Genomic DNA, 13,861 nt, shown 5'->3' on the forward strand with positions numbered 1-13,861 from the left:
GGTGATGCACAATATGAAGTGCTTGTTTCCTTGTTGCCAGCACACCTGGTCAAGATGGCTGTGAAACCTGGCCATATGACTTCAGCTGCTGCTCAGGTAACATAGAAAATGTGTTTTGAACTTACTAATCACAGGTTAAGATGGAACATCAAATATACATTTGAATTCAGTTCCTTCACTGAATGTGGTTTACATTTATTCTGGACTCTAAATGTTAATCTAAATTGAAGGTTTCACTGTTTAACCATTTGTGCCATAGTATTTTACCTGATATTTTCAGATGGATTTCATGGTCTTGAAGAGGTCAATGGAGATGCTATAAAGGATTTTCAAACCATCCCAACATTTTACTTACTCAGGTAGCTATATAGTCCACAAAATACAAACGTGCATTTTTAGCATTACAACTGAAGGAAGGTTTAATCCTCGCTTTGTATTTAATGGCTTTTAAAATCAATTATTAGTGGCTGTCTAAACTTCCATGGCCATAAAAAACACTAAAACACCATTCTCCATTTCAGGGAGCCTCATCAACTTCTCCATGTCTCTGCTAATTAGAGGAACGTGAACAGAGAACCCCAACACACTGGGAGGTCTTCTAGCTTTAAGTACACTCCCAACTTTCCAAAATGCAATATGTGGTTTATGTTTTCTACAGTTTTGTTCCGAATATGTTCCGTGAAAAATAGATGGTGACATCTAAAGCAGTTTTCCATGTGTTAACAGTTCTTTTATTTTTCTGGAACGTCCCTCACAGCTCTGACCACGAGACCTTGAATATGGTTTTCTGGCCTTCATTTGCCAAGCAATTACAAACAATATTGCTAATAATAATAACAATAATAATAATAATAATAATAATAATAATACAGTGTTGCAACTCTCAATGTCATTGTCATGGTTTAAATAAAACTAACATCATAACGGCTTCTTCCAGTAAGTGGTTTTTTTTTTTTTTTTAACCTTCTCATCTAAAGCGCGTACCACAACCAGGGCTGCACGTGTAAAGCTCACAGTCAATGCGAGAGTATACATGAGACCAATAAGAAGCACCTCTGTTCTTATGCTTTGAGTAAGTACAAATACCACAGCAGCAAGCCAGTCTTGTGCTTAGTTTTGCTTAAAATTGGAAGGACATAGCTGGAGATAAAAGGTGAGTCTTACTCCACTTCTACCTGACATTAAAATGTTACAGATTGAAAGAAAAGGGAAACTGGCATCTGGCCATAAACAACAGATGTTTAAGAACTAAACTTCTACAATAACATGTTAAAGGCACAATCCACATAAAATCCTTTCTCTATATGTAATCGTACATGCAGTTCTTTACTGTGGAATTTATCCAACATTCCCCCGGTATTCAAGCACAGCTGGTTAGCTTGTTGCTACAATGCCAGAATCTAACAGAAGACTTTAAAGAAGCACACCGAATTCGTGTTTTTTGTACGTGTGGAATTGCCCTTAAAACATTGTCTGCTGTTGTCAGAACTAGCAAGGTGAAGCAAATCAAAACCAAATATAGGAACTGAGGAGTTTAACCAAACGTACTTATGTTAAAAGCTTCATGTGGCAGGCATTTGGTCTACAAGTAAAGACAGTTAAGGAAGTAAATCTGGGTTAGGCATTAAAAAAAAAAAGTTATGATGGCAGATTATTAACCTTTCAATGTCACCTTTAAAGCTTCATTTCACAACAGAATTCAAGAAATTCACGACTTCATGGCTTCCACAAATACAGTTCGGCCTACTGCCACGAAGGCAAGGACTGGGAGATGGAATCAAGTGAGCCATTGTAAAAGAATCCTGAGATTGAAAGGTTTGGGAAGCTTCAGCGGTCGCTCCAATTTAAGACAACAGACGAGTAGAGGAGCAAGGAAGAGAGCCATTTACTTACACTGTAAGACTGAGAAGGTTCTTTGAAAGCACAAGAAGTGCAGAACATGAGCGCACACATCACCTTTTCATTTATGAAGAGGAGCCTTCATGTTCTTTTTTTAAATCAAGCCAAGTGAGATTATTAATGATTTGTATTTCTAAAAGTAACAAAAACACCCCCTAATCAAAGAAATAACACATGTAAATGATCAATGCTCGTTTTTTGTTGGTTTCCATAAACAGGCCATTGTGTAATTGAACAGGAACGTTCAGTTTGGGATTGCAGAATAAAGCAGTTAAAAGAACCGGCTGTCAGTCAGATTTGTGTTAAATAGGCCAAACAAAAAAGAATCAAAAAGCCTCACACAGACACACGTTTGAAGGCCGCTGAGGACATCGTTCCCTTTACGTTTTCTATGTGAATGGAGATCAAAAGAAGGCAAAAATAGTGCAAGAGGTAAATGGTGTAATATTGGATGATCTCCGTTGGTAGCAATGTCACTAATCAGTAAGCGGGGGCATGCCTCTCGTCTTGGAGAGAGAAGGCGATGAGAGAGGAGAGAGAGAGAGAAATGAAGAGGGGGAGAGCTGAGATCAGTCGTTCAAAATGGCAGGTGTTAACTAGAAGGTGCCTCCTGCTGCATAGATCCGCAAGATCCAGCAGTCACCTGCCAATCTTTCCTTGTCCTCTCTGTTCGCGTCTCTACTCCTCCAGCGGACAATGTCTAGCTCTGTCTCTTCAACACTTGCTCCCCTGCCAATGTGCCTGCTAGATCATGACGGGCCACTGGAGCTGTGAGCATCTCCATCGGGCCAAAGCGTGGCCGGCCGTCCTAAAGGAACATTTTCGTTTAGCTGAGGGGTCTGCAGCCGCTCGCTCACTAGATTCTCGTATTCGCTACTGTCCTCGTCATCGTCCTCATCGTCCTCCACCTGGTCCTCCTGCCCGGTGGCCTGCCTCGTTAGGGAGTCCGAGCTGGAGCCATCACCGTCACCCAGGCCCAGACCGGGGGAGGGGTGGCCGGGCGAGCCCACGGCCTGGGGCCGCGGCAGCAGGATGGCGCTGGGTGCGTCCGGGGGCAGGGTGGAACCATAGAGGGGCGGGGCCACCGGGTTTGCTGGCCAGTCGAGGCTGGGCTCCAGTGGGGGGCTTTGGAGGACCACACGACTTAGCGAGGGCGGGGAAGAATCCAAAAGTGCTGAGTCATCCTGGAGCAAGTGCACGTCAGTGTTGGTCAGCACCTGGTTTCCTGAAGAAGCATGCATTGGAATAAGCGTGAGAACAGAATGAGAGTGCAATAAGGCTAACGGTCTCTCTAGCAGTGGATGTAACAATAAAACAAACAAAAAACCCTGCAGCCATTCTATATATGAAAGAACGAATGGGCTGATGGACCCCACTTACTCCTCTCTTCTGTGGCAGTGCTGCGTTTCCTGAGAGCGATCTCCTCTTTGAGCTTTTTCACTTCCTCTTGGATTTTTTCCTTTACTCTTTCACTTTGATCCACCTCAACACACACAGCCTGGGGAAAGAGAGCAGGAGCGCTTATACAACATCAGGGGACTCACGTGGTCAGACAGCCTGCGGGCCAAAAAATGACCCAAATTCAAGAGTCAAGGAAAGTATCTAGGCTAGAATGAAAGGATATCTGTTATCATAAATAATAGTCCTATGAGCTACAGCTCAGGTGTCCAGGCATGATGTTTGCATATTCTGCTGTCCTGAGCAAAGGAGCACCGAGCTTAATCTGAATTTAAATCCATGACATTGAGATACTATAAGAAGTGCAAAGTTCATCAGAATTGTGTTAGACTTAAAATGCTAAATAAAACAAACACTACTCGAGTCCCAGAAAGTTTTACCAAAATAACTATAGTGACTAGGATATCACTGCCATAGTGTGTTGTGCTATAGTGCCATAGTGTGTTAAAAGTGACTCACCTGCACCTTCTCTTGAAGGGCACTGTACACCTGGAAAATGGCTCGAATGTCTTTCATCACTCCATCCTTGTCAAAGAATTCAGCCCTAAAAGTTAAAAACATGTTCACTATCAGACAGGATTCCTCATCTTGCACTAAAGATCACTATAAAACCTAGTCAACATAAGCTACTGATGCCCATCTTATGTTCATAGGAGAAAATGCATAAAACCAAAACAAAGTTATTGAAAATTTGGCATATTAAAAAAAATCTCACCCATGTTCTTTAATAACACTGGCATAGTTCTTGGAAGTGTTGGGGACAGAGGAGACCTTATATTCCTGTTGACTGGTGTTGCCTAGGTTTGGGATGCTTAGAGATATCCTCTGATTATACCTGCTAAAATCCAGAATGCAAATTAAAGAAGAAACCACAAGCACAGACTTTAAATGTGATCTTCATGGTTTTCATCAAGATCTCGTTTACACCCGACTGTTTCATGCATCTTGATTATCAGGATTATATCTGGACAGATATTATATACCAAATCAAAATTATAAGTGCCGAATTGTATATTAGGCATCACATAGCAATCAAATGTCAATGTGACAATCAAGACTTTGATTACCAAGTGTAAATAAATGCATGTGGTTAAAGTCTTGTCAGGATGCAATCTACATACTAGTCTCATGAAATGACCAAGTCTAAACAGGGTCCAAGGTCCATTACTGCAAGTTGAAGATATTTTTTAAATATCTTCCAGTGGTTGTCTAGTAATTGTAATTCATGAGGACAGATAAACATGGAACTGTTAAGTTCTTGGCTGGTTTCTGAAACATAGATTACACTTACACTACATTTACAGCGTTTGGCAGATACTTTTATGCAGAGCGAATTACATTTTTATTGGTATGACAGGGTGTATGTCTAAGGTACCAAACCATGACCTTGGTATTTCCCAGCACCTTGTTCTACCAGGAGAGCTCCAAATAGATCTGTATCTTAAAACCTGGCTGCATATTTATATGGCCTACCTCCTGTTGGGTCTGAAGAGGACATACTCCAGTGCATGTGTTGAGCTATTCGCAGTTGAGATGAAACTGAAGAGAAGGAAGACAAGATCTGGGATGCCCAGAATGTGGGTCAGCTGCTTATGGATCACCTGCTCCCTAAACGACATCTGCTGTTGGGTGTTCCTCCGGAACCGGTACCAGCCGATAACATTCTGCTGGGAAAAACAAGCAAGCGCTGAGGAACTAGACAGGTGGACTTAAAAACCACCATCACCACCACCACCACCACAACCAAGCTGTTAAAGGCCATAACAGTACATTTTATAAAATTGTATAAAGTAGGTATAAAAGATAAATATAAAGACATAAAAGATAAAAATAGTTCTTAAATCAGTCTAAAGTGAGTCAAAACCAAAACTATAAACAAAAAAAATCTCTTGGAAAATACATTTAAACCTGCCACTGCACTCAACTGATAGTGACGCTCTAAAGGACTTGAGAGCAACAGATTTCCACTTGATAACTGGTAATTTGTCATTATCAATGACAGACTTGATTAACTTCAGCTGGATAATTGATCTTACACTTTATTAACACTGGGTATAGGACAGCTTACTTTCCTTCTGTCTTTGAGGATTCTGCTGAGATTTTCTTCATTGACTTTTCCTGCGTAGTCATAAAAGCTGAAACATACAACAAAATAAGTGCAACACCAAAGAACCACAACAAGATGAATCATGTGTGTTGTGGTCTGCTGTCATGGAGTTCACTAAATAATGTGCGAGTTTCAGTATCATAGCTGATGTGAAACCCTAGACACCAGTCCCTTTAAAATCTTGGTTAAAACTTAACAAAAGATCTTGAACCTCAGCATCAACACAGCAGTGTGCAAATATGTCAATTAGGTTAGACCTGTCAACTGTATGTAATCAACCAAAACAAAATGCTGATGGCAAAACAGCGATGGCAACTGGAATGAAATGAAATACAATTCTAATAAAATAAGCTGAACAATTAATAAAAGTATAGTGGAGAATGATGTCATAATTGTCATGCTCAGAGAGGAAACTATAAAATTATCATCACTGAACAGTCAAAACATACAACTGGACATTAAAATTTATTTTTCATATTAGTGTGACAAGAACATTGAAGTCAACAAGAACTTTAACAGTGGCCTACTTATATTGTCTTACCTAAAGAGTTGTGGACATGGCTCATGATTATGGACTTCTGCAAAAGGAAACATAAAAACGATTATTAAATCATGTCTGGCAGTTTCATTTTTCTACATTTTTAAACCATGGGCTAATGTGTTGCAGGTTTCAACTTCATTGCTTTTAAACAACGTGAATTCCAATAACTCACACAGAATATTTAAGTACAGGTTGGTTCTTTATGCAATTGTTTGTTCTTGCTTATGCGCTTTCTTGTGGAGTTCTACCTATTGATTTTCAAGAAGTAAAGTAGGCCACATCTTTTCTTAGTGTTACAGAAAATACAGTGCTGTGGCTGCCACTCTGATGCTCTCTGGCTTTTTTAGAGTGTTGACTTGAGAATGCCATTCTGGACAGCTGGATGTAGTTAAATCAAGAGGGCTTTTGTCTTACCTACTACATGGAGGAATTCTGAGCTACTAATCTGAGAGTCACTTATACTTAAAGTCTCCTCTTGTCTCACTTCTCCCAACAGGAATCCCTCCTGCAAGAATCAGTAAAATGCACAAAGTAGCCACAATTAGTCTGGCAAAAGAAAGAGATTCCTGAATCTTGAGAGATTTGCGTTTAAACGTTCAGCCTGGGCCATAGCCCATTACTGTGGTCATTTCTAATCAGCATGTTTTGATGAGATATATGTGCCTTTAAGCAAACAATAACTCAACATATAACCAATATCACACTCAGTAATCCAGAGTGCCAGTTAGGCCCACATTGAGCTGATTAAATCATCGAGCTGATTTTTAGATGTAAAAGAAGTACAGATCTACTTCAGGAAACTGATAATGCACATTTCTATATTTTCTGTGATCATGTGAATAATAGTGTTAAATTAATGTAACTGACATATGCTGGTGGGTGTTACTGTGTGCACTATTTATGTAAGTTTAAAAATGTATAGTCTCAAAAACAAGGTGATACTGCTATCATCTGTTAATCCTGTTCAGTGCACTAAAATCATTTTTCATTCATAACATTTTATTACCTTTGAACATTTATTTAATAGGGTATATATTTTTTAATTTAAAATAAGTGCACATCAAAGTGCTGACCTACTTGAACAATGTCAACAGTAGCCTAGCAATTTTGTGCATCACTGTTAAATTGTTGCATTTTATCAGATTAAAACAATATGAGGATAATATTGGCATTGTGTAATCAGCCATCGGTTGCACTGTTCTCCACATATTGGCATCAACCATTGAATAACCCATACCAGTATGTCTTCCAAGAGGTTTATTGTTTTTGGTATCTTTTTGACAATAACTTGCTCTGTAAATAGAGGACTAAAATGTTTGCTCTTTGCTGGATGTAATGTGAAAGCAGTCAAAGACTAGTCATACATTTGCTTGTGAATGACTTTTGCTGGAAACCTCCAGTTCTAATGCAAGTGAACAATGTTAATGTTTTGAGTGTGTCATGAGACCAATAAATGATTTATCCTTGATTGTGGCGAAAGTGCATATCACTAATAGCCATGTCTTTCTATTTAAAAGAAGCAGTAGATTCAAAAACAGAATACCACGATAGTAAATCTGCATCATAAAGAAAGCCAATGTTGAAGTACACAAATTGTTATTCATGATTTATAGAGAGAAAAAACACATTATATGGTGCATTGCTACAATTCTCTACTGAAATTAAATGTTACAGGTTTGCATAACTGCAGCAGATAAAATCTTGCATGACTGCATTTTTACTGAGAAGTACACCTCCCAGCTTTCAGGGAAGACAAGTTTGTAACCTTGCATTGAATATATTATTCAGGTATACAAATCCACCTGGTCTTTCAGCAATATAAATACTTTTACTTATGGGTGAAGTTGTCTTTTATAAATTGGTCTACTATTAGTACAGCAGCGACATAGGCCTGTCTATCTTAACAGTTAGAGCTAGTGACGGAATACAAACTAATCAGACTAGCGTAACTTTCGTTGAAAAGAAGTACATTTAATGAATAATTGAGAAAATGAATCAGTTGAATCTGAAAGCAAGGGCCCAGCCACATTATTCACCCCCTAAACTTCGACCACTTGAGCGGGTTTGACAGTATATCTTAGCTAGCCAGAATCTACTTCCTCCTAAATGTAAATAGTTACCTCTTGCTATGCGTGTCAATCTGTCATGACATACCACGTAGAATAAAAATAGACGGATAAACCACTTATTGAACTCCATATGGTTGGACACAACTAAATTCAGCAGATTTGATGTCGAAATGTCATATTCTGTACGTAGGAGTTGGCTGTCTGGCAAAGTACCTAGTAAACTATGTAGACGGCCAACCATCCGAGACAGCTGTTTGTGTTTATTAAACAAGTTAACCAGCACGTTTATTAAATAAGACAGCTGGACACGTCAAAATAATTACAGAAATGTGAAAACTACTCTAATGAAACCCAGTACTTCGCCTGCCAACAAGCTGGAGTGAGTGCTGCTAACTGGTCGGTTCGCCCCGCTGTCACCGCCTATCACAGTGGGCGAGTTAGCTAGCCTAGCTGCCCGACACACCAGGAAGATTACACCAGAAAACCAACCCGTCATAACGATATCGTGCACGCCGTAACTGTGTTTGAGGACGCGAATATGCGTCCGAATGGTGAGTCGAGTGCGCCGTGTACTTACATGGTCGGAATTGCTATTTGCACTGTGGTAACACACAGAACTAAAAGTGTAACCCGAAATTGATGCCGCCATGATGGAAACATACCCGCCAGTCCCACAATTCCTTGCGGCCGAGCTTTCTTCAGAGATGTTGTGGAGTTGTCACATGAGTATGAATTATCTATTTCATATCGGCTGGAGTAATACCCAAATTTTAAGCATATTTCAGACTGCTAAACTTTTACCGCGCGGTTGTCCAGATAACTAACAATAATGATGAATATTCATTCTAGATTTTTTTTTACCTTCTTGCAGCATTGACAAGTTTTATATAAAATATCACTAAAATGAATCTTATTTGCTTTGAAGCTATTCAATGTGGTTTTCTTATGTGAAATAACAGCAGCAACAGCAACAATAAGCATCATCATCATAAAAAAACTAGGACACTAATGTCCTTCTCAAACTCAAGGTCACTTCATAAACAGCAAATGCAGGATGTTACAAAAAGCACTAAGATAAACAAAAGAAATAAAGGACAAGACCACAAAACTGCAGATACAGTAGGTTAGAATACAAAGTAGAAAAGATCACAGCGAAACAACAGAAGTATAACAGAGTCATATCTACATAACAAAATAGCTTAACATCTTAACATCTCTCATCTGGTGATAAATGCTCACCAATGACTGAACTTCTTCAGAAAGCTGAAAAAGGCCCTTAACTATTAAAGTGTCATGACTCAGATACTCTCCCTCAGCATGTCTGTATGCTAGCTGCACAATCATAGAGTGGACAGATTTACATTTGGTGGTGAAGACAACTCAGTGGATAATCATGTCTGACCTACCAAACCTAGACAGTGTCTATGATAGCCAACTAGAAGACAGCTAGTAGCATCAACAGAGACACCACACGCTCTGTACACTGGCGGTTTGACCCAATACCATCTGGTAAATAGTACAGGACAGGGCAGTCAGATCCCACACTGACAGGCCAAAAAACAATTCTTCCTCCAGAGCATGACCTCCACCAGCCCTGCTGTTCCACATGGTACAGAACTGATCAGCCACCACAAAATGATACCGCCACAAACCTGAGCTAATTTATAATTAACAATTCAGTATCTGCATCTGTAGCCTAGAAATGATTCTGCACTGCTGTGCCATGTTTGCTATTTTTAAATGACAATTTTTGAGAACAGGGCAGTTTAAGGCATTTTGCCCTTAAAGTCAGTTCAAATGTTTGCATAAACATCATTTGTAAGTGCATTTACAGAATAAATGCGTATTTGTAAGCTGAAGTTGGTGCTTGTTTTTTTGTGTCCATTTAGTTCATGCACTCTCTTTCACCTTAGTTGTGTCAAGCAGAGCTCATCATATATCTTGTCTCTTGACCTTTATCCCTTGTGTGCCTGCAACACTGACACCAAGGAATTTCATTCTATGCTATCATTTCCACTAGGTGAATCTTGCTCTTCTGGGTACAGTGTTCATATATAACATGTCCTATAATTATCTTTACAAAGTCTCAGTAAATGAATTATATTTCCCAGGATTTCTCCCATTTGAAAGAAAATTGGTGCATTTGATGTTGGGTGAAGTTTACAATGGCAAACTGGATGGTATTCAACATTCTTTCCACAGAGCTAGATGTTTGTGTCTTAACCTACAGTTTAATTTTCATCCTGTTATAAAACATTACAACCTACATTACAATTACAGTCAACTCCTGTCACTGAGGCATATCTAGTAGGTGTGGGGTAAGATAAGCTTTTTGTTTGTACTTAAGTCAAACTATAGCTAAGCGAATATAAGGCAGGAATAACCCTATTGCAACACAGGATGTGTGCTAATGCAGTGTACCTAGCTCACATCATATGGCTCAACCTGCCCATTTATAGGGGTAATTTGATCCAGATGATAGGGTAAATTGAGCAATTAGAGAAAATAGTTACTAACTATTGTATTGAGGGTGTAATATGGAGCACCAGTTCAACTTACTCCCAAGGCTCTGCCTAAGGTTAACCCCCCAGCAACCATTTTGGGAAAAATGTTTTGAGCAGCAGCTCACAGCTACACTTCTGCAAATTCAATCACATGCAGAGAAGCAAAATGCAGAGAGGTAAAAATATAGCTACACAGGCAAGTGAACCATGCGCTTAGCATGACCAACTTCCATATTCGATGCAATATTTTTGAGCCCTGTCAGTTATAGTGGTGTTGTGAAACCAGGATGGTAGGTTAATGACATGTATCACTCTTCTCATTCTCATGCTCAATGACCAGGTGCTACGACCCTGGTTAGGTACAGATGTTAGTAGCTAGTACCCTTTGTAGTTTCAGATAATCGATACTTCAGCCTGTAGAACTAGATTGTGATGACATAGTGTATGATTTTCAAGGAAACAAAGACCAGTATAAGAATGTATGACATTCTTCCTTGTAAGGAAAAGCCAGAGGTAGATCAGAGAGCCATCAGATTTTATTGGTTTACAGATAATTTGCTGTTCCAGTCCAATTTTGCTGTTCCAGTCCAATTTTTCTTTTGTTTAAAGACCTGGGCTCTAGGACCTTGTTGAACGATGATCGCATGGCCTGGCCCTGCTCAAAAGTACCTTTCCTTACAGACCAGGGTTTTTTGCTCTCTAGCAATTGTTTTATTTGATTTCTATTCTTGTGTGAGAATTGGTTTGCTTGAGGATTCTTTTTTCTTGTGCAAGTGCTTTTGCTCACTCACTGATTTTGACATTGATTTGATGTCATACCTCTGTTGGGGCCAATTAATCAAATGTGGCAGGTGTCAGAACGTCTCATGGGGGGCAACCACCAGAGACAGCAACATAGTTCTCAGAACATGTTGAAACGAGAAGGTACATGTACACCATATATATGCTTCATCTATCCAGGGCTGGAAAGAGTTAGGTGAGGTCACATACATGCACGTGCGTGCGCGTACACACCCATACACACACACACACACACACACACACACACACACATAGACACACACACACACATAGACACACACACACACACATAGACACACACACACACGCACACACACACACACACACACACACACACACACACACACACACACACACACACACACACACACACACACACACACACACAGCAGAGGCCTCATGGGTAATCATATGGGTAGTCATATTGAGCCAATGGAATGAGCAATTATGGAAAAACACTTCATCAAAACAAAGTCCAGATCTAAAACAGGTCATATACCATTAAAGACAGCTGTGGTGCACTGAGATTTTTCGCCCACTTTCATTAGAACAACACTTGAAAATGTATTTGACACATTTTCAGCTAAAAACAATAAGCCCGTTCTTTGCCTGTTTGTGGTATTAAAACCATATATTATCATTTTTATGAATCTGTTGCCCAACATAAAAAAAAACTGTGAAACATTGGTCATCTTCTCCCATTTCCCTTTCTGTTTTATTATCTTTTCGTCAGTCGACCAAAAGCTTTTACTTTCACTTCAACTGTCTGCTTATTTTATGAAATTCCGTAAATCCCCACTTTTCAGACCAGTGGAAGTCTCTACTGGAATATATCAGTAAACTGCAGGAGTAACTTGTCAGAATAAATAAGAATATTTTATAAGAAGCTTACCTTAACAAGAAGCTTACATATGGCATGTATGTTTTCCATAGTGTTTTGGAGTTTTGTCTCACTGGATTAGGCAATTAGTTTTTTGTTTAATTAAAGTAATGTTACGTTAGCATTTGTTCAGCAATTGTTAGAGCGCCTCTGTCGATTTTATTTTGAGCAATTGTAATAGACATTCAGATTTTCTTTACTTTTATGTTGAAGTTATAGTCAGTGGCACAACAGCAAATTCTGGGCCCTGTACACTCTCAATATCAGTGGGCCCCTATAAATGCCAGTAAAAGAGGCACATGAGCAAAATGGGCCCCTCTCCCTACTCGGGCCCTGGGTAGTCAGGTCCACTTTTCCCCCCACTACCACGCCCATGGTTATAGTCTTCAGGAACATTCTCTGAGACATTTTGCAGTGGCCGTTGTCAGTTGAGATTCGTGAACGGGTGTCTATGAACAAGCCACCCATTAACACCAACCCTAAATGTTGAATTGTTTTATGCAGAAATCGCTTTTAGATTACTTTATAAATTATATTACATTAGCATTTCACCAGTAATGAAGGTTCCTCTGCTATCTTAGTGATATTTTCACTAGCATGTCAATCTGATTTATTTTTGGAAAATTGTACAGACATCCAAATTATGTATTCTCTTTAATCTGTACTGTTGAAGTTTTAGGAACATTTTCTGACACACGTCTCCTCTGTTACACAATGTAACACATTTTTTTAAATAAAAAAGTACAGAGCGATCGGTACCACTGTCACAGATTGCCCTTGCATTAAATCACATGTGAATTTGGAGACACAGAGGCACTTGGAAAAAACGAGAACTATTATATTGACTACAGAATGCACAAGTTACAATTCCCAACTCACCAATAATCAAACTTCCATAAACTGTAGTTATTTTTTTTTTACTATGATGATTGGTCTAACATTTTAACTTGTGGCTCATGTGTTAGACCTACTTTAATCAGATCTTTTAGACTTTTGTGCTTGTGTCACGTTGTGGGGGGGGCCCCCTGCCGGTCGCCCCCGTTTACAGCGGCAGCGGTCCTGTTTTTGATCACGTGATGTTCGTCCCTCAGGTGGGCGGGACCCGTGATCCGTCTCACCTGAGGGTCGTTTGTTTGTCTATATATGTCTTGTCTTTGTACCAGTTGACTACTGGTTATTATTTCCTTAATCTGGATCTATGTCACGGGTATTTGGTTTGCGCACTTTCTATTAAACCATCCTCTTTCCCTGAGACTTGGCGTGATCGCTTCCTTTTTAGTTGCTCACACTGCCCGTCACAGCTTGCAATGCGCAATAACTATTCTTATCCAATATTAAAGCGCTAAGTCGTCTTTCTGTTTCTGTATTGACACGGGACCAACGCCAATATATTCAGGAATTATCGGATCGGGAAAGTCGTGCTTATATTCAGATTTTTGATTGGACGTTTAACAATTTCCCCCACATGTTCCCCATAGTAAATGAATGGTGGAATCTTTGAAACCTTCATAAACACTCCCATTCACACTCTAACACAGTAACTGGTCACACAGTAGGGTGGAGACAGCCGAAATGTGCCACCATTAGATTTACTATAGCAAC

At 39.5% G+C, this 13,861-nt stretch overlaps 1 protein-coding gene across 4 annotated transcripts; it reads right to left on the minus strand.

Annotated features, from left to right (window-relative positions):
* Nucleotides 1-892: 892 nt before the first annotated feature.
* abraxas2 (abraxas 2, BRISC complex subunit) lies at nucleotides 893-8,759 on the minus strand. 4 transcript variants are annotated; one of them, XM_076978243.1, is made up of 9 exons: nucleotides 8,652-8,759; nucleotides 6,420-6,510; nucleotides 6,006-6,042; nucleotides 5,426-5,492; nucleotides 4,831-5,021; nucleotides 4,073-4,192; nucleotides 3,817-3,901; nucleotides 3,280-3,397; nucleotides 893-3,124 (listed from the first exon to the last, which is right to left on the minus strand). In XM_076978243.1, the coding sequence occupies exons 1-9, from the start codon at nucleotides 8,721-8,723 to the stop codon at nucleotides 2,649-2,651; spliced, it is 1,257 nt and encodes a 418-aa protein (XP_076834358.1). In that variant the 5' UTR covers nucleotides 8,724-8,759; the 3' UTR covers nucleotides 893-2,648. The 4 variants fall into 4 exon arrangements, with proteins under 4 accessions (XP_076834358.1, XP_076834356.1, XP_076834357.1 ...); XM_076978241.1 differs by having other exon boundaries at nucleotides 4,073-4,195; XM_076978242.1 differs by having other exon boundaries at nucleotides 4,831-5,024.
* Between the last annotated feature and the right edge of the window lie 5,102 nt (nucleotides 8,760-13,861).

The sequence above is a fragment of the Brachyhypopomus gauderio genome, chromosome 17 (assembly GCF_052324685.1).
Source record: "Brachyhypopomus gauderio isolate BG-103 chromosome 17, BGAUD_0.2, whole genome shotgun sequence".
NCBI lineage: Eukaryota > Metazoa > Chordata > Actinopteri > Gymnotiformes > Hypopomidae > Brachyhypopomus > Brachyhypopomus gauderio.